Below are 24,790 nucleotides of genomic sequence, written 5' to 3'. Positions count from 1 at the left end.
TTGTGCTGAACAAATAGTGTCATATAAACATCTGTCAAAAACCGCTTTTTAACTTCACTTAAAATGCCACGTAAGCTACGTAAGAATATACGTAAGAGGAAGGGAGCATTGAAACATCCAATAGTAAAACTGACACCACAACAACAGTTGCAACAACAAATTATGAATGACCCCACTATGTTGCAACAAATGTCAAGCAACCCTATGCTTTTAAACCGAGTTATTGGTGCACAGAGTGGAGGTTTAAGAGCGGCACTTTTAGCGAAAATGGCAGGCTATGGTGGAGCTGCAGACGGAACAGCTTATAACCCTCAAAGTCAAATGAATTTGAGTTCACTCAAAAATCAAATAACAGATGTCAAAAAGTCAAACATAGACATACAGAAACAAATAAGTGAAAACGAAAAGAAACTAGAATATGACAGACACACAAAGAAACTCAATGAGTTAAACGTAGAGAAAAAGAAGAAAGAAGAGCAACTGAAAGAACTAAGTACAGAGGAATATGCGAAAAAAGTGTCAGAAAAAGCAGCAGAAGTAGCAAAAATGGAACAAGATGTTATAAATTTGAAAAACCATACTACTCAATATAAAGTACTGAAAGATGAAGAAATAAAACAAAAAGCCCTGAAGACATATATGGATAGCGATGAGTATAAAAAAGAAGTTGAAGCAAATGTAAAGGCAGAAAAAACTTTTACAGTTGCAAAACCAAACCGTACAGTATGAAAACTTAGCACAAGAAAGTAAAAATAACGACGCAGCCATGCAAAAGGCAATGAAAAGCGCAGAATATATAAAAGCTAATAATGACTGGTTAGATGCCCAAGCCAACGCCAAAGCAGCCCAACTTATAGGGTCAATAAGGACAAAAATACAAGCGGATGAAGACAGTTCAAATGAAGCTTTAATGAATGCTGACTTTAAGAACGCCTTCGAAGCTCTTCATAGTAAGGTGAAACTAGTGAACGACTTCTCATCTGGAAAGAAACTGAAGTCTGAAGGTTTCGACAACGAGTTAAGAGAAGTAGCACAAAATATGACGAAAATAACAGATGCAGCAACGAGACAGGCAGTTCAAAGTGCCTATGACGCCGTTAGAGCAACTGTGTTGTGGAAAGTCAAGAAAAAGAGTTACAACAGACCAAAACAGACCTAGTAAATGCTTTCTTAAGAACGAAAAGTCAGGTAGGACATTATGCTGCAGATGGAACATATGTGCCAGCTGGTGGAACTTATATACCACCAAACCCTCCAAGAGAAGCACCTGCACCAGGACTACCTAAAACATTTACATCGTCACATGGACACAGACACAGGCATGCACCAAAACCAACACAACAACCAACACAACAACCAACAGTTCAAAACACTGCACCACAACCAACAGTTCAAAATCCAGCACCACAACCAACAGTTCAAAATCCAGCACCACAACCAACAGTTCAAAACACTGCACCACAACCAACAGTTCAAAACACTGCACAGCAACAACCACAAACAGAGCAAGGACATAAAAGAAGTAGAGAACAAGGAAACCAAGAATTCTTAAAAATGCTTAAGGAAAATTATGGTTACCCAGATACTCTTGACTTTAGTGACAGATATAAAGAAGCTATTAGAAAGTTCAAGGAAGGAAATACTGACCCGAACCTATTTAGCTTTATGGTTCAGCACCAAATGGGATATAATTTCAAACCTGGAAAATACAAGCTCGCTAAGGGATATGATTTAATAGCATATCATCCAAATGACATGGATGAATTTACTCCGAGATATTTGGTGTCAGAGATAAATGATAATTCAACTATCTTCATGAAACGCGTAAAAAATAGAGACGGAACGAAAGAAGAAAGGGTTATGAATGCGGATGGCTTAAATAGGGAACTTGTTAAAAACGGTCTCGGAATATATGAAATGCCAGCAGATGAGGTACAAGAAACTCCACAGGAAGAAGTTCAGATACAACCAGACATGGAAGAAATAGTTCAGCAACAACAGCTAGAAGAGCCTGAAGGAAACGAACAAGTCCCTCCTTTGGAAACTAACTTCACAGAACTAGATGAAGATTTGGAACAGCCGAAAAATCTTGACCCTCAACAAGAGTATGCGGAGAATATGGAATCTTTCCAAGAGTCTAAGAAAAATTCGGCTGACATAGTAGAAGAATATCGAAAAATGTTCGCCGACATACAAAAGACTCCAACATCAGATGAAAATATTCAGCATAGAATGGAAGTACTGAAAGAAAATGTACGCAAATACAACAATCCTTTTTACTTACGAGCATATAACGTTCAATCTTCGGCTGAACTCGGTGAAAATAAAAGGTTAAATTTCAACAAAACATATAGAAATGAAACATTGTTTAAAGTTCATTCAGAACCTAACCAATATGGAAACAAACCTACTTTTGTTTCTGCAGACTATGGAACTACAATGAGATGGGGTCATAAAGCTAATCCGGATAGGTGGTTCATAAACTTACAAACCTCAATTCCAAGAAGTTGTAGACGCAATGGAAGTGAATGGTGAACCAGATATAGCTGGTATTTTCAGCGCGGCTTTAATGCCATTGAAAGATATGAAACATGCAGATATTTTGGACCAGTATGAAATGAACATGGCTGATGGAAATATAACACCTGACGTTCTAAAACATTTATCTCAAAGAACTACACAGAACCATAGAGATGGTATATTTGGTGAAGAGTTTAGAAAGAAAGTTAGGGAGAGAGAAGGAAGAGAACCTATTGTACATGACCTTGCAAACGAAAGTTTGCAAAATGTCATAAAAACTTACTTTGCAGACAATGAACCGAGAAGGAATGAATATTTAAGAAAACTCAAATGGACAGTACCAAATGAAATGTTAGTATTGAAAAAACATGTTCCTTGACAAAATAAAACCAACTACAGAAATAAATGACGCAAGACTGAAACATTGGGTAAAAGCTTTCCCATTCACAAAAGATATTATTGGTAACATGGAAAGAAACCAGAATGGCTACAAAAACATATATTTGGAAACGAGCTTATTCCATATGGACAAGCTCTGTTTGAAGAGCTTGAACCGGAAACTCAGGAAAGAGTCATGCAAACAATATGCGAAGACTCAAATACAAACTATGACAAAATCTTTCTAGGATATAGGTTACCTGAGATGGGCGACCAGAGCCCAAAGGCAAAAAGGACATGGGAAATTTACAACATACTAGGTGAACATGAGGCAAAGATGCAACAACTTGAAGCAGAGGGCAAGTTACCAAAAGCGACACCAAAGAAGAAGAGAAGAGTAGAACAAAGTGAAAGTAGTGAAGAAGTAACCTCATCTAGTGAAAGTAGTGGCAATGAAGGAAAAAGAAGAGTTAAAAACTCAGTCAGGAAGAAAGTAAAGCTTGGTCCGAGTGGGTTCTATTATGACACATAAATCCAACTATTCTATATTTTTACCCATATGAAATGTACGCCGCTCAGAATATAACGCCAACAGTTTTGGATGCCATGAACGGAAATGTTTCCGAATGGTATAACGAATGCGACAATGCCATTAGAAGGTCAGAAATAGTTCCTGGAACTTACGAATATACAACTGCTGTTTCTTATGGAAACGTAGGTGAGTTTGGAGAAGGTTCTTCAACAACAGTAGATATTGCTTGCGACAGGTTTCATATTATTTCTATTGACAACTCATTCTTATACGTGGAACAAGACATTGAAATAAAACCTTCTGCCAAGTTGTCTGACAAGAAAGGTTGCAATGGAATTTTCTATGTCGGATACCAATATGCTCCAGAAGTTTTCATGGGATATAAGATATATTCTAACTCTGACTTAGTTCAAACAGTAACATGGGCAAACTATGAATGGTTCGCTTTGAGAAACTCAGTACAACCACAAGCTAGAGAACAAACAGACCAGTATGCAAATATTGAGAAAATAAGAAACTTGACCCTAACGTTCCAGGAGTTTATGTTAACCTTTCTGGACAAACTGCAGCAGCAGTAACCAAAGTAAAACTGAAACTTAGAGTTCCTTTGTCATCTTTCCTCATCTTCAGGTTTTTAAGATACTTGCCAAACTGGGCAGGAAAAATTTCTATCGAACTTACTCCAAGCAAAAATAACTTAGTCATTGCACCAACACAAACCCATTCACTATTACAGACGTAAAGGGAACAAATCAAACGTCATTCGCCGAATTTTGCAAAGACAAAGTTGACTTAGACTTTGGTTTCTCAAACTTCAACAATGAAGTAAACTATTATTTCAATGCTGCTGAACTGCTTGGGACCCAGTTAAGTTCACATGCGAAAAATTTGAATGCAAGAGAATAGAAAGCAGACTTGCAGTCTATATGTTGGACCCAGATATTTCAAATGCTTTAGCTGCCAAATATATTGCAGTTCCACTTATGTTCCTATACACCAAATATCTGTCAAAGACTTTGCAGGTGAAGTTGGAAACCAAAGTGCTGACCCAGGTGCAAGAACAGATATTGCTTTAACAACTGCAATGAAACATGCAGATACTATGTTTGTACTGTTCAGACGAACTATAAATGACTATTCTTGTTTCTCAACCCCGGTATTAAATATCATATAAACATAGATGGCAAATATTATCCAAGAGAAGAATATTCTACAGTTGAGGATATGAGGTCATACAACTTGACATTAGATGCTATGAACTTTAAACAACAATTTCACAACAACCATTAACCCTGAAATGCAAAGTTCTATTATGCCATATGTGAAAGTATGGACTCATACAGGAGGTCAAAAAACTCAATATACAAATGGAGACCGTTCAAACTTTTGGCTTGGCATTCCATTTGCTGACTCAGAAGACTTTATGGGTGGTATTTTCAACTGTTTGGTACTGTACAAATACAATATACTGGTGACAGAGACGGTCCAGATGAACTGAGAGCAAAGAAGTTTACAAAACCAATAGCACTTTTCACGGAAGATGCTCTTTTGAAGATTCGTTCGATGAAACCTGCTGGGCTCCTCAGATTGGCATAACGACAGCTTCCATCGAGCAGATTTTGGCAGCAGGTCAGTAAGTTGTTCTTGAACTGACTTCTCTCCGTCAAATATTGACAGTACGCCAGTTTTGACATAATATTGTAAGATAAACTTACCTTTAGAAATATCTGTAAGTTTTGTTGTTATATTTTTGTCTGCTTCAAGAACTTTCACCATCTCGGTTATACCAACTTTCTTTGCTTTATTGAAAATATTTTGGTTCAGCAAAGACTGCTATTCTATAACATTTTCCATTGTTTGTGTAAAGAAACTATTCTGTCAATGTATTTGTATTGTTTGTGAGTATAAACTTTGTTCTGCTTCAATTCAATAAGATATCCGAATACGTCCATCTTTTTATTCTAAGTAAAATGTCATTTCCGAAAAATAGAAGCGTAAGTGTTTCAAAAGGTTTAATGGCGGTGGCAGATGTGAAGTTAAATTCACCAACTCAAACAAACAGTCAAAGTGTTGTTGTCAATGTCAAAGACAGAGATGTTGAAGTGGGGAAACCATACGAAGACAAAGATGGTATAACAATTGTTCCTGTAAAAGAACAACCAACATATCCTGAAGTTAGCAGAGACTTAAGTTCTGTTGCAGATATTCGAAACGACTACCAACAACTGAAAGACAAACTTCAAACTCAGGAGAAGATTTGTCAAGCTTTAAGTATAATGTTAAACTTGGTCGAACACAACCCTGTAAAAGTGAACTCATATGTCATTGCACCTCATGAAGTCTTGAAAGAACTATTGAAACTTTTGACAGAGGCAGACGATATAAACATCAAAGAAATAGAACCCGACATTAGTTGCTGTGGTGTTTCATATAATGTCATTGACAAGATATACGTTATGAAAGGAGGTGAAACGTTGAACTTAAAGTATAGTTTCCCAGACGTCATAAAAATATTTGACGACCACAACATTTCATTAAAATTTATTTGCTAAGTAAAATGTCAAAACTTCTTGAAAGATGTTTGAAGAAAAATAATATAGACTTTATTTCATGTAAAGGACTTTACACACTTTTGAACGATATGAAAGACCCTGTTTTGTTTGTTCGTGTAGACAAAGGAAAGTTCTATGTCTTTACAAAATATTTGAACTTCTTAGACAGAGAACTTCAAGAAACGCCATGTGAAAGTTTAGATGAAGTTCTTCTCCACTTTCAGAAAAACTTTTAAATATAATAAATGGCAGAAGATATAATGGTTTATACTATTACGACTAAAAACCCTGAGTCAATAATTCTATAACAACAAACTTACAAAGTCCTCAAGGACGGTATTGTAAACTAACCTTAAACACAATGACGACTAAAGCCTGTTTTGCTCTTTTGACACCAGAAGACTTTATTGTTGTGAATGGTAAAAACTCCTTTGAAGATACTTACTCAGATATACCACCAACAGGTTTTGTTGACTTATTTAATACTTTAAGGACGGGTGTAACATGTGCTGCAACTAGAGCAGGTTTCATTATGTTTGGATGTCCGACTGAGTTTACTATAAACGATATGAGCTATAATACAAAACTTATTTCTGGTTTTTACTACCAACAGTTTCCTATAACAGGAAAAGGTGTCATACAAGGAATGTCTATTCCATTGACATTAAGCACACCAATCTTATATATTGTTTCAAACTTAGGTTCAAAGTGTTATTCGAATGTCGACAGAAACTATTATGACAAAAAGATACTTATGCGTATAAACAATACTTTCTCTGCTGGTTTGCCTATTGTTCATTCGAATGCAGAATTTTCAACCTTAGTGAACTCAAACACTTTGGCAAGTATAACGTTGACATTAGTTGACGCAAACTTTGTTCCTGTAAAAACTTTTATGTCCTATGTATTTGTCAATGACGGCAGAAAGTTTCGAATTGGAAGATGCAAACTGGTGAAAGTATTGTATATACAAGAAACAACTTCAACAACAAATAGCTCAAGAACAACAAATGCAACAAATGCAACAACAAAGTCAAGAATAAAAAATATTTTTTTTATTTTTATAAAAATGTACAGAATAGATGTTTCAGATTTTTATGACTTCCAAGCATTCAGAAATATGTGTCCATTTCGAGACTATAACAAAGCAGTCGAAATTTGAAACGTTTAGTCATTTATGTCGACTCTGCCCCAGAATGTTATGTCATGAAAGAATGGGATGTTGTCTTTAACAAACCAAGAGCAACAATAGTTTCAGAACAAGAATGTAGACAGAAACTTAAGAAAATAAAAGTCGTACAAGTTGGCATGAAGATGTTAGATGCTTGGGATATCTTATTGTCAAAGTTAGAAGATTTTTCAGTTCGAGGTATAAAGTTCTATACACCTTCTCCAAACTTCTATTCTATCTTCACTGGATATAAATACGAACAAGTAGAATGGAAAGAAAATATTATAGAAGCTTGGTAGACCATGTCAAAGAAATTATATGCAAGGAAACGAAAGAGTCTATGAGTATATCTTATGTTGGTTTGCAAACATCTTACAACATCCAAGTGCTAAAAATGAAACTGCTCTCATTATAATGGAAAACAAGAACTGGTAAGAACACATTCTTTACAGATATTTTGTGCAAACTGTTAGAAGGCTATTCGAACCCGAATATGACAAACTTAGAAAACATCTGTGGCAAGTTTAACTCCTCAATAGAGAATATGAACTTATAGTTTGCAATGAACTTCAAAGTATAGATACAACAAAAGTTTTGAACTCAGATGCTTTGAAGAGTCTTATACAGACAAAGTTGGAGTTGTGAAAGAAAGTATAAAGACCAAAGAGTTTGTGAAAATGTTGCAAACTTCATTATGGTTTCAAAACAATTCTGTTCCGATGAAGTTAGAAAGTTCTGACAGAAGATATGTAGTTGTCAGAACGTCAGATTCTCATATGCAAGATACAGAATATTTTGACGACTTAGCAGAAACTTTGACATCTGACTTTTACAACCACTTGTTCTCATATTTTATGACATTAGATATTTCAAAGTTCAATCCAAGACAAATTCCACATACCGAAGAGAGACAAACATGTTAGAAGCAAACAAGAGTGTATATGAACTGTTCATAGATGAAACTGACTTTGTGTCATTAGATGAAGGTCATTGTACGATTCGTAAAACAATATTGTCAAGAATATGGTTATATGGCAGCTTCTAAACGTACATTCTTGGCAAATGTCAAAAGTCTTTTAGATGTTCAGAATGGTGTATATACAAAGAAAATTTTTCTGAGTAAATTTTAAAAAAATATTTTTTATCCGATAGAAAAGATGACGAAATTCATCTCAGTAAACAAGTAATGTCAGGACTTAAAGAAGAACTGAACCCATTCACATATTTGAATGTTACTTCTACCATTTTGAAAAGTCTTCATTCAGCAAAGTTTGGAACATCGAACCAGTTAAGTTTGCTATTTGTGACTAAAAATGGTGCGAATTTGAAGACTTAGACATAGAAGGTTTGTTAGCAGTCAAAGAAAGTTTTGACAGAAGGTTTTCAAACCTTAAAGAAGGCAAAGCATACAAACTTGTTATACCTTATGAACCAAAGAAAGCAGACACTATGAATATTATGAGTCTAAGATAGTTGAAGTTCAAGGTAAATTGGGTAAAAGATTTTAGAGTCTAAGCCAGTGTTTGCCCTAAAGAGGAAGAGAACATTGACATTGACCCAGAAATGTTCTAAAAATAAAATTTTATTTTACATGTCAAATTTCTTTTTCTCTGGAACTGGTTCAGGTTCTTTCTTCTTTCTTCTCTACTTTCTTTTCTTTTCTTTTCTTTCTTCTTCTTTTCTGTTGGGAGACGTCAAATTGGCGCAACCATATTTATGTAAAAGTTCTTTGTCCTTTAATAGCTCATCTATTCTGTTTTCTATTTTCATCTTCAAGAACCGCATGTGTCTTCTTTTGCATTCTAAGAACTTTTGTTGGACTTCATCTTTCCAATCGGCGTCATCTCTGTCAACAAGTCTGTCATTGACAAATTTTAAGACTGCTCTGCTTAATGTTTTATGGTTCTTGTCATATTCCCAGAAACAGAACTATAGAACAAATTCACCTTTCTTGTTTACACTATGTAAGATTTTATGGTCGACAGATGTTTTGCTGTCGAAAAGCTTGTCTCGAATATAGATAGCGAAATCGCTAGACATTTTCTAAAAGATAAAAATTTTAATTTTTAAAATGTTAGAAAAAAAGTTTGCTGACATTGACAAGAAATTTGAGAATGTTTTAAACAAGAACAAGAGGAGTTAGAAAATGCTCAGATAAAGCCTATACATGACAAGTTCTTATTTGCTCAGAATGGTATAACAGGTCTAATTGCACCACCTGGGTCGGGTAGACTTTCACTTATCTTAAAATGGCTGCACAACAACAAGAACTAGATGAGAAGAACCATTCTATGAGTTAGTTGTTATTTGTAGTACTTCTGGTCAATTTGACCAAACCGTCAATTCGTTCAAAGATATTATAAAGAAGTCTAAGTTAGTATGTAATAAGGATACTGAGTTTTAGATTGGATAAAGAAGTACCAAAGAAGGGTTTTTGAAGTACAATGCTATAATGAGTATATAAATTCTAAGTTTAAAGACCCAAATGAGGAATGCAGAGAATTTAGAGAAGAAAACACTTCCAGAAACAAACAGAAAGAGATAGAATACATTTCGAAGAAATTGCAATCTTACGATTGGAAGACTTACCCTCATAGATGTCTTCTTATCTTAGATACTTTGCTTCTCATCCTTTGTTAAAGAACAGAGAACAAGATATGTGTCGAATTCTTAAGAAGCTCAGACACTTTAACATCTCAGTCGTAATATGTGTACAGACAGCAAAGAGTTTAAGTAAGGATGTTAAAAGAATACTTACTGACATTGTACTTTTCCCCGGATTGTCCGAAGACGATTTCATGGAACTTATGAAAGAGTCCATGGCAGGTAAGTTTGACAGACATGAACTTATGGGAGAAGTACAAAGTCATACAAGACCCTCATACTTCTTTCAGAATTCATATCTACGCAAACAAAGTTCAAATTGTAAAAAGTCAAGCTTGAAAAATCTAAGTGCTTAGTCTAGTAAGTCTTTTGTGGTGCTGGGGTCTGTCGGTTCTTCTGGCTTTGGAAGGCATTCAGGAAGAGGAACGTCAGTCATCCGTTTGTGTCCTGTCGGAAGGAAAAACTTTTCCTGTCGGAAGGAAGAGTTTTCCTGTCGAAGGAAATTTTTTCCTGTCGGAAGGAAAATTTTTTTCCTGTTGGAAGGAAAAATTTTTCCTGTTGGAAGGAAAAACTTTTTCTGAAGTTCGACCAAAAAGTTCTCAATTTTTCGAAATTTGAATGGTTTACGGACGGACAACTGAAAAAATTTTTTCTGTCGGAAGGAAAAATTTTTTCTGTCGGAAGGAAAAACTTTTCCTGTTGGAAGGAAAAACTTTTCCTGTTGGAAGGAAAAATTTTTTCTGTCGGAAGGAAGGACTCGGAATGCCAGAAGGATTTGACGAGGCAATTTACCTAATTGAGCTACCTGAGCCATCTGAAGTCAAGCTTGAAAAATAAAGAGTTCATTTACTCTGCTTGTTTGAAGTTGTCAAAATACTCTGTTATTTTTTCCTTTAACAATGACAAATCTTCTTTGAATGTAAGTATTGTACAACCTTTAATATCATAGTGTGTTTGAGGTAACGTATCTTGAACTATTTGTTTCACATCTTCTTCGGTGTCATTGAAATCGGTAAGTTTTCGCGATAGAACCAATTTCTGTCAGATTTGTAAATCTTAGCAAGGTCGTAAAAGCTTTTGTTGTTTCTTCTGACTAAATGCAACATAACCATATCTCTGTCTTCTTCTTTCTCCAACTCTTCAGTATAAATCATATACTTATAGTTCTTTTCTTTCCTTTTGGTACCGAACGTGGTATTCTTTTCTGAATGCTTTTGTCTTTTGCTTCAAGCTTGTTCTCTAGCTCTTCACGTTCTTGTCTATGAATTTCGTCAAGAAGTCTGTAAATATTCCAAGCATAACGAGGCGAAGCCCACATTGCTACAGCATTTACAAGAAGTCTATGTACATAATATCCTCTCAAACCGTTTGGCAATTTTTCACGATTTTCATAGAGTTTTGGCGACTGGGGTTTTTTACCTACTCGCTGTTCTTCACTGTTTTCATGAGTTTTAGGCGACTGGGGTTTTTTACCTACTCGCTGTTCTTCACTGTTTTCAGAAAAAAGTATGTCTCGCTGTGCTTCGCTTAATAGTTCAATAGTGCTTTGGTTCCTAAACCAGTCTTTAGGAAGCTTAGTGTCGGGTGCAAAACATGCTGTCAAAATACTTTGCATTTGGTACATATCGTCTTTGACTGAACGAATGAGACGTAACTGTTTGTTATACTGTATGTACTCATATTCTTCATTTATGGCTTCATGAACGATAGCAGTTGTTGTGTTCTCTGATGTTGACATATCTGTCTTTATATTCCGGATAAAAAAAATATTTTATAAAAAACTAACTTTATTTTTTCTATCTTAAGGAAATTCACTGTTTTCATGTGTTTTATGCAAGACCGAAAAAAGTCGGTCTAGAGAAATTTCACTGTTTTCATAGAGTTTTGGCGACTAAGGTTTCTTACCTACTCGCTGTTCTTCACTGTTTTCATACGGAATCTCTACCCTCGGTTTTCCGAGGGTAGCAATCTTATGCCCTAAAAATTATTTTACTCAGAATTTTGTGCTGAATTCAGCAAAAATATATTTTAGGGTAGATGGTTAGATCTAACCTCATTTCTAACCTGTTTTCTACCCTCGTGAATTTTCATGATTTCTTCGTAAATGTTTTGTCAAACATGAACGTATATGTTTTGTCAAGACTTCTTCATCGTACATTCTTTGTCATGATTTCATCGAAACTAAACGTATATGTTTTGTCAAGACTTCTTCGTAAATGTTTTGTCAAGACTTCTTCATCGTAATGAGCGTAAATCAGACAAAAATATATTTTAGGGTAGAAGGTTAGATCTAACCTCCTTTCTACCCTCTTTTCTACCCCAGTTATTTTATAAGCGTTTTACATGGTAAACGTTATTTTTTAAATTTTGTGAAAACTCAACGGTTTGACACAAGCCCTAAAAATTATTTTACTCAGAATTTTGTTGCTGAATTCAGCAAAAATATATTTTAGGGTAGAAGGTTAGATCTAACCTCCTTTCTACCCTCTTTTCTACCCCAGTTATTTTATAAGCGTTTTACATGGTAAACGTTATGAATTCGTGAGACTCTAAACAGTTTTGTAGCTTCTATTTCTTCTTTTAGTACATCGAATGTTTTAACTATGCCGAAGGTTTCTTTATATTTCTTCTTGACGTCAGATAGAAGGAAATCTTCTGCTGTTGGATAGTTTTTGTTCAGAAATTCTAACATGTCCATTTTATCTTCTGCTGGTTTTTCTGCTTCTTTCTTTAAGTCTGCATAGTCGTTTCTCATACGTTCTATCTCTTTGACGGAGTAGTTATATTTCCTCATTGCTGCTTTACATTTAGAACATTGCGGATTCATCTTTGCGTTATATTCTGAAACCTTACCTGCTAAAACAACTAAGGCGTCAATTGCTCTCTTCATCTCAAACATAGCGGGTCTTATTTGTTTGTTCCATACTTTACTTCTTCTATCTTCATCTCTTATCTGCCATACACATTCAGCAACTAACGAAACAAAGTTGTCGTAGGTCTTAAATTCTTCAGATTTATATATGTCAGAGATGTTCTTATATACCATGTCGCAATCTTTGTCCATAACCTTATGATTGCAATGAAATCCTAGAAACTCATAGTTTACCTTTCGTATGAACTTCTTTATTTCTACTGAGTCAGTTGCTTTGACTTCTATTTCATCGAATTCAGGAATAGTGAGCTTTTGTTGCTGAATTTCAGGTAGTTTAGGCAAATGGTCAATAATGTCCTCCATTTCATAAAGATACTGTTCATTTGTTTCATCTTTCGCACTACAGTCTAAATTACTTGTTAAAAGTTCTTGCTTTATCTTCTGGATTTCTGTTTCAAAAGTATATGAAGAAGGAATGAAGCTTTTCATTTCTACTAACATAGATGTTGGATTCATGACTAAAGAGTTTGGTGCTGTTGTTGTTTGAACTGTTGTTGTGCCGATTGTTGACATTTTTATTTTTTATACAAAATAAAAAAAATAAAAAAAATAAAACTAACTTTATTTTTTATTTCGGGAAAATTCATGAAAATTCAAGAGGGTAGAAAAGAGGTTAGAAAAGAGGTTAGATCTAACCTTCTACCCTAAAATATATTTTTGGGTCCTTTACACTCATTACGAAGAAGAAGTCTTGACAAAACATTTACGCTCATTACGATGAAGAAGTCTTGACAAAACATGTACGATGAAGTCTTGACAAAACATATACGAAGAAGTCATGACACTTTTTCATTAGATAACTGTTATTTTTTGACGAAGTGAAGAGTAACACTTCGTCAAAAAAATCCCTGAAATCATATCTTACATACAAAATAAAAAAATAAAATGACACTTTTTCATTAGATAACTGTTATTTTTTGACGAAGTGAAGAGTAACACTTCGTCAAAAAAATCCCTGAAATCATATCTTACATACAAAATAAAAAAATAAAATGACACTAACTTTATTTTTGGTCTTTTGTGAAAGTCAGAAAATAAACGCTTTACATGTATTTTTCAGCAACTTCGTCAAATAATTTTATAGCTTTATCTATCTCATCTACTTCAAACGTTTCTTTACCTTTCGTGGGAGCACCATACATTTTCTCAAACTTTTCAAGTAGTTCTGTTTCTGCAGCTCTCATATCATGAACAAACACAACCTTGACTCTATTGACTGTACTGTCATATCTTTGAGTTATATTATATGTTCTTCCTATCTTATATCTCTTTGTATTGAAGTCCTTCGGTTTCTGAACGATGTAAAGTAAGCCTTCACTGCAACGTTCCGTATCGAATGAACCATATGTTATGAAGTTATATCCAACAACTGGGTCTAACCATAACAAAACTATTGGTATAAGACTTTTGTCTATAAGATATGCTGCAGTTCCATAGAATCTTACCGATATCATAAGCTCAGGATTTCTTGTCAAAATTTTCTGAGTAGAAGCAATTTTAACCCAGTCCTTCGGTCTCTTTCCAGATGGAGATAAAATGTCTGACAAAGAATATTTGTTGTATTTCTTTGAGTATCTTACGTTTAAATCACCTATTCTAACCAATTTGGTGTCATTGTCTATCTTTCTAACTGTTTCAAACTCAATGTTTGTCATATATGTTCTTACATACAAAATAAAAAAATAAATAAAAATAAAACTAACTTTATTTTTTCTATCTTAAGGAAACTCATGACAAATTCAAGAGGGTAGAAAAGAGGGTAGAAGACAGGTTAGATCTAACCATCTACCCTAAAATATATTTTTGGGTCCTTTACACTCATTACGAAGAAGTCTTGACAAAACATTTACGAAGAAGTCATGACAAAACATTTACGAAGAAGTCTTGACAAATTCAAGAGGTTAGAAAAGAGGGTAGAAGACAGGTTAGATCTAACCATCTACCCTAAAATATATTTTTGGTCCGGGAACAACTTTCTCTCAATTGGAGCTGTAGCATACTCTTTGCGTAAACGGTTCAGACCTTCTTCGAACTCTTGGTCTCTCTTCGATTTGGATTGAGATTGGAATTGCTGGGGTGGAGCTTGCTGGAACATCCAAGGGTTGGGGCAGTAAGGCATAGGCTGAGGAGGGTAGTTCGGGAAGCCTTGTGGTGGGTAGTAACCTTGAGGTGGAAATTGGTAGTAAATCGGAGGTACTTGCTGGAACTGAGGTGCAGGGGCTGGTGCTTTAGGTTCCTCTGGTTTGGGAATGGACTCGGTTGGTGGTACGTCGGACATTGTTCTGAAGCAGTACAAATATTGTTCTGAAGCAGTACAAATATTGTTCTGAAACAGTACAAATATTGTTCTGAAACAGTACAAATATTGTTCTGAAACAGTACAAATATTGTTCTGAAACAGTACAAATATTGTTCTGAAACAGAAAATTTTTCTCACAAATTGAGAGCTTTTACGGGAAATTTGTTCTGAAAAAGTACAAGTCTTGTTCTGAAAAAGTACAAGTATTGTTCTGAAACAGTACAAGTATTGTTCTGAAAAAGTACAAGTATTGTTCTGAAACAGTACAAGTATTGTTCTGAAAAAGTACAAATATTGTTCTGAAGCAGTACAAATATTGTTCTGAAGCAGTACAAATATTGTTCTGAAGCAGTACAAATATTGTTCTGAAGCAGTACGTGTTAGATCTAACATGCTAACATAAACATTATTTTTCAAACTTTTTCAGCACTTTTCCGTAGTTATATATGAAAGACAATTCGAGATAAAAGTCATAGTACAATGGAATAATATGTTGCACACCATTTGTTGTGAACCAAACTTGAAAGTCAGAGAAACTGTTACTAGGTGGTTCGTAGAATTTAGAACAAAGTCATAAAAGTCCTTACCAATACATAGAAAACTATTGTTGCTTGAACTGAAACTTGCATGACACATAACATTTTGAGGGTCAAACACGTTTCTATAAACTGTCAAATCTGCTGGTGGAAGTATAAATTTAAATGGACCATCTGGTGGTAATGGTTCGTTCTGGTTTAGTAACCGAAGAAATTGTGCCCAAGAACGTTTGTCTACTTTCCAATATAAAAACTCTGTATCTCTTGGAGGGTTAATTTCAATCTTTTGAAATGAAACGGTGGAGTTCATCTTGTCATATTCTAGTTTCAGATAGTATGTTCCATTTAGTAAAGAGTCGTATTTTTCTTGAAATTCCCAATAATATTTGTTCATTTGAGTTTGAAAGTCATTTAGAGTTTTCTCAAGACTTTCGTCTGAACGAACTGTAAAGATTCTCATTTCGTCAAATTTGTCTATTAGACCATCAGAACCTTTATACTGCCCATGAAAATATACTGCGAACATAAATGCGTTAGTTCTATTTGAAAACAAAACTCTTCTAAATCCTATTGCCTTTGCATCTGAAGGACTTTGAAGCCAACGAATTGGAGAGTCAAACCTGTATGTTCGGGATGAAATTTCTTCATCTGATATAGTCCTACCAGCATTTGTAAAGATATAGTCTAATGGTTTTGTATCTGCTACTTTTGTTCTTTGTTTTTCAACCTGAAGCATTTAATATATGTAAAAATATATTGTTTTAAAATGGTATGCCATTTCATATTTCTCATCTAACAAACAAGTTTCCCAACGGTCTTCTCCAACAAACTCAGCGTACATTTCAAATAAAATTTAAAAAAATATTTTTTTCTTTACTTAACATAACCGCCTGCTGCCATAAGTCTTTGACGCCAACCCATACCAGCTAATGAAGGTTGACTTGGTTTAGTTTCCAAACTAAACTTTGGTTTTGGTTTATCTTCAGTTTTTGGTTTTTCTTCTTCTATCGGTTTTTCGTCACTTTTCGGTTTCTCTGACTTTACTTCACTTGCAGGAACAGTTGTGTCGTCAACATCTTCATAAATATCATATGCCATTTGTTTTTGTTTTCCTTTCAACTTTTTGTGTTTGTTGTAAAGTTTAGAATATTTCGACTCTAAGTCAATGAGATGTTCTATAATGAACTGTTGGTCAGTGAAGTAAACTTTTCCATCTGTTGTCTCGAAAGCTCCTTCAGACTTCAATATTTTATTTGTGAGAGTCTGTTTCTTTTTTGAGATACTTGCCGTTCCATTTTTATGAAAAGTGACTTTGTAGTTAGGGTTTGTATTTCCAGACCTGGCACTTTCTATTATTGAATTTTTCTCTTCATCTGTAAGTTCTTTGACAGGTTTTGACAATGGTTCTGAACTTTTTGTTTGTGGTGTCAAATCTACCGTTTCAACTTCTTCGGTCATTTCATCTCAGTAAAAAATTTTAGTTTGGTTTGTTTTCAACTGGTTGTTTAGGTTTTTTTAAGTCGGTCTAAAACTTCCTGAGGTATAGGAAGAACTTGACAAACACGTGGTGTAACTGCTGGAAGCCGACAAATCCATCTTGAACCCATTTGTCTCAATGCTGTATTGTTCATTTCATCTCAGTAAAAAACTTTACATTCCCCACGTTTGAGGCGGTTGAGGTTGGTTATTGTTTACCCACTGTTGTGCATGGTTATATCCTCTGTTAAAGAATCTTTCACCTTGGTCCATATAGTGTCCTGCTTGGTTATAGTAGTCATTTGCTTTGTTATAATAGTTTCCTGCTTGTCTTCCTACATTGTCCATCCATCCTTGAACTTTTCCTCTTGTTTCAGGATTTGGAATAAGATTTGTTGCATCTCGTGCTACATCCCAACCTTTCTGTACAGTTTGTATAATAGGTTGTGCTTTCTCTTTAAGTATACCTAATGTACTCAAAATCTTCCTTCCAACTCCAAATACACCTCTGGCTATTGTTCCCACTGCGGGCAAAAATCTGGATGCAACTCCTGCTAATGCGCCAAATAAACCCATTTCTTATGGGTTAAAAAATGACGAATCCAAACAAGGACCCCTATGTTTCTAAAGCGACAAAGAAAGCACTCATGATAAAAATCTTTAGTTCAACACCAAATGCTTGGTTTATGGATATCTTGGAAAACATTCCGAGGTATAGAGAAGATGGACCACCATACTGGCTAATATTTGTCGGTCAAAACACAAATACTGTGAAGCCATACCATTATGGTCCAAAAATATTTTAGATGTGAAAACTGCTTTGACAATATTCGTTGACAAATACCATCCAACAAAACTGACATCTGACTGTGAAAGTTCTTTCAAATCAGATGATGTAAAAACTATCTGCGTTCAAAAAATGTAAACCAATATTTCATTGTCGACCAAAACCATTCTGCTCTTGGTGTCATTGACGGATGTATAAAAATGTTAAGAGACTTAAACCAACCACAAGGTGGTGAAGCAAATGAAATGTCATATGACGACAAATATAGACACTTCTCCATGGCAAAGATGAGACAAGTTTTAAATATTTACAATAACCGTAAACAAAAAGGTTTGGGAAACCACTCCCCGAAGAAATGAAAAACAACCCTGACTTAGAGAAAGACTATATATTTAATAATTTAGTCAAAAGAGACAAACAAGAAAGAATGCCGGGCTTCAAACTTCAGAAAGGTGACAAAGTAAAAATAAAATACCTAAACGCGACCCATATGAAAATACTATTGACTATGAAACAATGGGAACTCGACAGGTACTCACATTCGTGTTCGTAAAAATAGAAGAAAGTATACAAGAGAATATTATGAAGTTTTAGGCAAACATGGCAAAATGTACAGACTGCAAGCAGAAGATAAAACTACTATTGTCAGACCTCGTTTCAAACTTGTCAAAGTTCAAGGTGGTATACTTTCAAAGACAGTTCCTAAAAATATAAGACAACTCCTGACGAATATGCTAAAGAAGTTGAAAATGACGACTAAGCATTTCTATACCATGCGTAAACTGTCATGTAAGGTGGCATGTAGTCTTTACTTTGTCCCGTTGTTTGCGTATATCCTGAAACGCGATGTGTATGGTTTCCATCTCCCTGAGTGTTACCCCAGAAACAATTTATAGCAAACTGAACGTCGTCTTTAACATCATATCCTTTACCTTTTTTTCATTGCTGACCAATCCCAAAATTTATGCTTATGCCAACCTGCTTGAGATGTACTTAAATCTATGTAGTGACTATGTGCAGGTAAATTTTCACCTGAAATCGTTTTACTTCCACCTGTTTCCTTTGAAGAGTTTGCACAATACAAAAACCTGTCGACTATTTGAGTCCAAGTTCCAAAACCCAGAACTGTTTCTGGTCTGGTAGAGTTCATTGACGTATAAATAGAGCCTATAGGATATAATGTTTGAAGTATTTCTGTCTTTAATGTTTGAAGCTCTGTTTTGTCTGCTTTCTTGTCATATAAATCTTGAGCAGTGAATTTAGTATTATATTCATCCTTCATGACATAAACATCTTTACATCTAATGTTTCTCATCGTCGTTTATGTCGTCATCCGATGTTAAACCGTGTGGAAAGTTAGGAGGTTTACAATATAATACATCCCCACCAGTTACGTCAACCGTTCCTTCAATACTTTCTATAGCAACAGTTGTAAAACTTGTATGTGTATGGTTCTTATCTGCTTTCTTCTCTAACTCATCGTTAACATAAGTTTTATCTGCTTTAAGGTCTAAACATCCTGAAACCCATCCTGTATCAGCTTTAACTTTAAAAGTCTCCGATGTCCATTCATGGTACCAGTCAACCCTTTCTATAATTTCTTTATCTTTTTCATCCACATATTCCTTATCCGCCTTCTTCACTAACACACTAGCCATAAGTCCCTTATCTACCTTATTTTCAAGGCTAACGTTTAAGTCTGTTATTTCAGATATAGAATGTGTATGAGTCTTTTTAGAATATTCGTTTTCAGCTCTTGTCACTTCACTTGACATTTTATTGTCAACATATGTTTTGTCTGCTAGTTCAGGATGAGTATGTTCTTTTGTTGCATAAGCATTGTTAGCTCTTTCTTCTTCTTTTGCTATTGCATCGTCTACATATTCTTTGTCAGCTTTGTTGTCAACATCTGCTTTCAAAAGAAGTTCATTTATAGGTTTCTCGTTTAAAGTTCCTTTTGTTGGATTTATACAGACAGTATTGTTCTTCTTGTCTTGAAATAGAAACTCATCTGTTAAAGGGTTTAATGTCAGTTTTAAGTTTCCTTCTTTCAATGACTCAGATATCTTAGAATAGTTTGAAAAGTTTGTTGTGTTCTTATTTAGAGCTTGTATAATGAGTTGTCGGTTGTGTTGTATTTCTCTCATGGAAGCAATATCTTTCGACATTTTTATTCTAGATAAAATATGCTTTCAATAGAAAAAGAAAATTCAAGAGTTGCTAACACTAAACCATTAGATGAACTTTTTACTATGTCGGTCAAAAGTTTGAGACAGATACCGTAAAGCATGAAGGCTATCGTTTTGACTACCCATTAAGATGGCTAAGAGACCCATCTGTCACAAAAGCTATTGGCTTTCGTAGAATGAAGTTCATTTCAGAAGCCATACATGGTTTCCCATTTACGGTCGGTTTTGAAGTTCGATACTATAACAAAGAAAAACATACGTATGAGAAATTTGAACAGGGAAAACTTTTACAAGTTAGTTTGCTTGTAAACTTAGAAACAACTCTTCAGCTTTCAAGAAAAAATAACGACATCTATCTCGAATATGCCAAACCAGTATAACATTGACGAAGGAGAGTACCATCTCGATATTATTTATGACAGGAAAAATGCAACTGTTAAAATCAATAGAATAGAAGACCTTGGAGAAAACGTTTATATTTCTACAAAATATAACAACTTGGCATGGTATAGATTTATGAGGATGTTAAATCAGCCTGCAGCATATCCAGTACACCCAGACTTTTATGAAGTCGAAAACCCTAATGGAACATATGAAAATGTTTTCGACCCAGCTGCTATTTTGTTCATGCTTCATTTTCTGGCGCCCAAAACTCTTTCTTATGCTTGGCAAATGACTTTTACGAAAAACCTACAAAGTTATACGAACCACCAAGTGGAAGTATTTCAGACTTTCAAGTATGGTTTACTACAGATGGAAGAAAAGAATAATTCCATTATACCATGCGTTTTACTTAGAACTTAGTTTCATATACAACTACTATCGAACGGTAAAAATATAATTTTTTAATACGGTTGAGGTGTTGGATTTGGTTGCCAACTAGACTGTGGTGCAGGTTCAGGCTGTTGTATAACAGGAGCTTGCTCTTCTGGTTCAGGGTCTTTAGGTATAATACCAACAAACTGACCTACTCTTTTACCAATATTTTTGACTCCGTTCCAAATTCCTTTTCCGACAGATTTTATTCCATTCCATATACCTCTTCCAACATTTCGAAAGAAGTTTCCTATCTTACTGAAGAAACCCATTTTACTATATGTAAAAATCTAATGTCCGCCTAGTCTCTTACGTTTCCTGTTGAGTTCCATAGCATTCTTTAACTGGAGCTCATACATTCTGTTTCTCCTCTGGTAGAAAACATATTCTGGGTCAACTCCTGTGTTCGCGTCATCTGCATAAAGTTGTTTATATCCCACTTCAGGGTTTGTATAAAACTCTTTCCATCTCATATTTGCATACCATGGTGGCAAACCTAACGCAGCGTCATTTGACATGGCAGTTTGCATTTGTACATCTGTTGGCACTTGACCATAGTTTGCCATTGCAGTTTGTATTCTAACTTCATTTGGAATATTCTCTGGGTTTGGTTGTCCAGGTTGCTGTGCATTCGCTAAGTTCTGTGCGTCCATTTAATATTAGATAAAAATATCTCTTACGAGTACATATACTGAACATTTGCAGGCATTGGTTCAATCTTCATATTCTCTGTACTTTTCTGCCACGTCAAATAAATAAATGACACAATGGAAAAAACCTAAAACAAGTAGTCCTATTTCAAACCACATTTACTTACTAATAAAATTTCTTTATTGTGACACTTTCTCCGGTTTATAGGACCTCTCTCATATTCTATCTTGTCATATCTAAACTCATAGTCATGTATGTCCTCTAACCATCTCATAACGGTTTCCAAACCACTTTTATCGGATGTAAAGTAAAAGCATGGATGGTTATGTATAACGTCTAAAGTTTCTAAAGAGTCTCTCAAAGTCCAGTCTACTTGGTATTGAAAATCCCATGTGTTATAGAACGGCGGGTCCACTATAAAGAAAACATTTCCTTGTCTTTATATTTTCATACAACTCTGTCCAACGACATCTCACAAACTCTATACCCTCAATATATTTTTTCTATGTCCTCTTTGAAAACATTTGTATAGTTAAGATATAAAACTTTTGACATAAGTGTTTCAATGTCATGAACTCTTATAGAACCACTATATAATAGTCTAGCAGATATACTATCCCAGTCTATATATTCTGCTTTTTTCAAAACCTCTCTCACAATATTTTTCTTATCTAATGGTATACGTTCCATCTTACCTATAGGTATCTTTTCTTTTAACTCTTTCAATATATTTTTGTGTCTGGAATATGTTTGAGACGGTCCATATAGTTGTCGAAGTCATTGCATATAATCTTTGAGTCTGGGAATATTGTATGACATAAATGGGATATATAGAAACTTCCACCGAACAAATCTACAAATGTTAGACCATTCGGTAGTTTCTTAAGTTCTCTCAATATAATATCTTTACATCTACTCTTATTTCCAAAGAACGGTAACGGCGGTTTTGTAAAATTCATTTATATATAATAATAAAAATGTTTTTACCCGAAAAGTGACAGAAAAGTGACAAAGCATGAAAACATATATAATTTGTGAAAAGCGACACATTATATAATGTTTTCGACCCAGAAGACTAACAATTTTCCGAATAAAAACTTCATTTATACTAAACATCTTCGGGGCTAGAGGGCGCAACGCGCCTGGAAGCCCTCCGAATATAAACTTCATTTATACTAAACATCTTCAGGGCTAGAGGGCGCAACGCGCCTGGAAGCCCCACTACCTTTTTTTTTTTTTTTTTTTTTTAACTCTGTCATATTTTTAAGAAATTAGTCCAATAAACAGTAAAATCAACTTCGAAAAATTCCAAATTTTTTCATTTTTGGAAAAACGAAATTCATTTTCTAGCAAAAAATCATTAAAATAGTAAATTCAAGAAAAATTTGGAAAATTTCAGATCTCTAATTTAGTTTTATATTAGGTGAATAATCTAACTATATTAGAAAATTTTAGGGCTGTACAAAATCGAGAAAAACATTGCCGTGCGGTAATATAGGGTCAAAAAAATCGCGCCTCGGGGGCTCCGCCGCCTCGGCACTATTAAGTGCGCATTATATTTAATATGTCCTTCTTTTTTTTTCTTTTTTCTTCTTCTTCTTTTCCTTTCCTTCTTCCTCTCCTTCCTCTTCTTTCCTTCTCCTTCTCTTTTTACAACAACGTCGAAGATCTTCGAATTTGATTGTTGGAAAAGCATCTATTTCAGATAAAGGATGCCTTTCTCACAGTCAACATACGAGGGTCCTGGCTGAAACGTTCTCAAAAAGCCTGAGATGGTAATTCTCTGATCACTCATAGCTGGGCAGGTAGTCATTGCTGACAATGCCTGTCTTTATGCATGCACGCTTTCATGTATATGGGTTTACACTATCAATTCGCAAAGTTGTTCCGAATTCTTCCAAAATGGAAGGACCCGAAACAACTTTGCTTGTTAACGATACAGACGCATTACTTTGCATTGATACTGTGCTGAGTTGTGTAGAAAGTTTGATTAGAGTTGTTTTGTTCTGGTATCTCTCATCTTCTGATGAGAGAAATCAAAGCAACACAACTCTAATGAGTTTGTTTTCACTCATTTGTATGTAGGTTTTTAGTTCGATTGGAGCTGCTTCATAATGAGATCTCTCATCAATTGATGAGGAGATCATAACAAAGCAGCTCTAATGTATATGCTCGTATTAACCGGGTTGTAATGCGTTGTAAAGTCAGCTTGTAGTTCGTTTGGGGCCACTTCACATTGAGATGAGAAGAAATGATTAAAGGACTCTGAAAGGCTTTGGCCGTTGATGTTGTAATCGCATTACTTGGAACTAGCTGGATGCTAAGCTGTGTAGAATGTTCGATTAGAGCTGTTTTGATATGATTTTTCTCATCATAAGATTGGAGGAATCATAGCAAAACAACTCTAATGGGTTTACCATCATCTACTTGTATGTAGATGTTTGGGAAATTGTCTTGTTAATCGATTTTCGAGATGACTTTCAAATGCTATAATCAAATGACAAACAAGTCTAAGATTTCTCGACAATACATCAAATCATGATGTTTGTAAGTGCGATGAGATTAGAGTTTTTGAAGGAATGACAAGAGAAGTAGGGAAGCTCGGCATTCGCCGAGCAAATTAAAAATTAACGTATGGATTAAATTTTAAGAGGAATTCAATTTTAATTACGGGTTGTTCAAATATTGATTACCCAGATTTGCCTTACTTTTACCACCTCTCTAAAGCTGGGGACAACGCCTATCGTTGGGAGTAGCTATTAAATAGAACCACCAAGGGTATTTTTCGAACTGCCGGTGTAGTGTATTGGAAACATCCGACATAATTATTCATTATGCCCAGGTTTGATTCTCATTTAGCCATTTTTTTTCTTTTTTGGATCATGAATTTTTTTTTGGTCACTATAAGATTTGTTTCATGTTCTAAATCTGCTGCATATGTAATCTATTTTGATTTACCTATTTTTTAAAAATCTATTGGATTGCCAAATTTGAATATATTTAAAATCATAAAACTCCAAAAAAACTATAAATATATGTTTTATGCATAGTGCCGATACTCAAATATCAGATTACTTAGATCCATGAATAATATCCGAATTTTTTTTCTTAAAATTAAACTTCAAAACTTCTTCTAATCTTATTCTTAATCAATTGTAAATTTTTAAAACCATTTTTTAAAATAATTTTGCGTAAATTTTATTCTTATGTTGTTTTAATCGAAAATTGATACATTTTCAAAAAAATAATATTGACTTATGAAATTCATTTTTAAGGTGAAATAGTATTGTTTTTATTAAAGTATATGAATAATATATAAAAAATTAATGAATAATATAAGCAGATTT

General features: G+C 34.6%; 12 protein-coding genes and 3 pseudogenes across 15 annotated transcripts, besides 4 other annotated features; 5 read left to right on the top strand and 10 right to left on the bottom strand.

Annotated features, from left to right (window-relative positions):
• Positions 1–63: 63 nt before the first annotated feature.
• TVAGG3_0236430 (protein of unknown function, DUF4106 family) lies at positions 64–631 on the top strand (the record flags this gene model as incomplete). The annotated part of the gene is made up of 1 exon (XM_051227523.1): positions 64–631. A coding segment is annotated over one exon (568 nt), but the record flags the coding sequence as incomplete, so codon positions are not given.
• Positions 632–1,303: 672 nt separating this feature from the next.
• TVAGG3_0236420 (protein of unknown function, DUF4106 family) lies at positions 1,304–1,552 on the top strand (the record flags this gene model as incomplete). The annotated part of the gene is made up of 1 exon (XM_051227522.1): positions 1,304–1,552. One exon carries the CDS (start codon positions 1,304–1,306, stop codon positions 1,550–1,552), a length of 249 nt encoding a protein of 82 aa, XP_051112508.1.
• An 830-nt stretch (positions 1,553–2,382) lies between these two features.
• Positions 2,383–19,520: a mobile genetic element.
• Positions 3,463–4,114, top strand: TVAGG3_0236410 (annotated as a pseudogene). The gene has a single exon. A coding segment is annotated over exon 1 (652 nt).
• Positions 5,446–5,982, top strand: TVAGG3_0236400 (protein of unknown function, DUF4106 family; the record flags this gene model as incomplete). The annotated part of the gene is made up of 1 exon (XM_051227521.1): positions 5,446–5,982. The coding sequence occupies one exon, from the start codon at positions 5,446–5,448 to the stop codon at positions 5,980–5,982; it is 537 nt and encodes a 178-aa protein (XP_051112507.1).
• On the top strand, positions 7,052–7,994 carry TVAGG3_0236390 (annotated as a pseudogene). Its single transcript has one exon. A coding segment is annotated over exon 1 (943 nt).
• TVAGG3_0236380 (KilA, N-terminal/APSES-type HTH, DNA-binding family) lies at positions 10,924–11,495 on the bottom strand (the record flags this gene model as incomplete). The annotated part of the gene is made up of 1 exon (XM_051227520.1): positions 10,924–11,495. A coding segment is annotated over one exon (572 nt), but the record flags the coding sequence as incomplete, so codon positions are not given.
• Positions 12,264–12,584, bottom strand: TVAGG3_0236370 (organellar and viral DNA polymerase type B; the record flags this gene model as incomplete). The annotated part of the gene is made up of 1 exon (XM_051227519.1): positions 12,264–12,584. One exon carries the CDS (start codon positions 12,582–12,584, stop codon positions 12,264–12,266), a length of 321 nt encoding a protein of 106 aa, XP_051112505.1.
• On the bottom strand, positions 12,695–13,202 carry TVAGG3_0236360 (organellar and viral DNA polymerase type B; the record flags this gene model as incomplete). The annotated part of the gene is made up of 1 exon (XM_051227518.1): positions 12,695–13,202. A coding segment is annotated over one exon (508 nt), but the record flags the coding sequence as incomplete, so codon positions are not given.
• TVAGG3_0236350 (organellar and viral DNA polymerase type B) lies at positions 13,733–14,143 on the bottom strand (the record flags this gene model as incomplete). Its single annotated transcript, XM_051227517.1, has 1 exon — positions 13,733–14,143. One exon carries the CDS (start codon positions 14,141–14,143, stop codon positions 13,733–13,735), a length of 411 nt encoding a protein of 136 aa, XP_051112503.1.
• On the bottom strand, positions 14,629–14,967 carry TVAGG3_0236340 (uncharacterized protein; the record flags this gene model as incomplete). Its single annotated transcript, XM_051227516.1, has 1 exon — positions 14,629–14,967. The coding sequence occupies one exon, from the start codon at positions 14,965–14,967 to the stop codon at positions 14,629–14,631; it is 339 nt and encodes a 112-aa protein (XP_051112502.1).
• Positions 16,398–16,982, bottom strand: TVAGG3_0236330 (phage tail repeat-like family; the record flags this gene model as incomplete). The annotated part of the gene is made up of 1 exon (XM_051227515.1): positions 16,398–16,982. One exon carries the CDS (start codon positions 16,980–16,982, stop codon positions 16,398–16,400), a length of 585 nt encoding a protein of 194 aa, XP_051112501.1.
• TVAGG3_0236320 (uncharacterized protein) lies at positions 17,175–17,576 on the bottom strand (the record flags this gene model as incomplete). The annotated part of the gene is made up of 1 exon (XM_051227514.1): positions 17,175–17,576. One exon carries the CDS (start codon positions 17,574–17,576, stop codon positions 17,175–17,177), a length of 402 nt encoding a protein of 133 aa, XP_051112500.1.
• TVAGG3_0236310 lies at positions 18,544–19,069 on the bottom strand (annotated as a pseudogene). The gene has a single exon. A coding segment is annotated over exon 1 (526 nt).
• Positions 19,521–20,821: 1,301 nt separating the features above from the next.
• Positions 20,822–21,064, bottom strand: TVAGG3_0236290 (serine threonine-protein phosphatase family; the record flags this gene model as incomplete). The annotated part of the gene is made up of 1 exon (XM_051227513.1): positions 20,822–21,064. One exon carries the CDS (start codon positions 21,062–21,064, stop codon positions 20,822–20,824), a length of 243 nt encoding a protein of 80 aa, XP_051112499.1.
• An 18-nt stretch (positions 21,065–21,082) lies between these two features.
• On the bottom strand, positions 21,083–21,445 carry TVAGG3_0236280 (uncharacterized protein; the record flags this gene model as incomplete). The annotated part of the gene is made up of 1 exon (XM_051227512.1): positions 21,083–21,445. The coding sequence occupies one exon, from the start codon at positions 21,443–21,445 to the stop codon at positions 21,083–21,085; it is 363 nt and encodes a 120-aa protein (XP_051112498.1).
• A 1,499-nt stretch (positions 21,446–22,944) lies between these two features.
• Positions 22,945–23,095: a mobile genetic element.
• A 332-nt stretch (positions 23,096–23,427) lies between these two features.
• Positions 23,428–23,686: a mobile genetic element.
• Positions 23,687–24,016: 330 nt separating this feature from the next.
• Positions 24,017–24,090: a mobile genetic element.
• Positions 24,091–24,790: the final 700 nt, after the last annotated feature.

Source organism: Trichomonas vaginalis, chromosome IV, assembly GCF_026262505.1.
Source record: "Trichomonas vaginalis G3 chromosome IV, whole genome shotgun sequence".
In the NCBI taxonomy this organism is placed as follows: Eukaryota; Parabasalia; order Trichomonadida; family Trichomonadidae; genus Trichomonas; species Trichomonas vaginalis.
The sequence above is the reverse complement of the archived record's forward strand: the minus strand, read 5'-3'. Positions and strand labels throughout refer to the sequence as shown.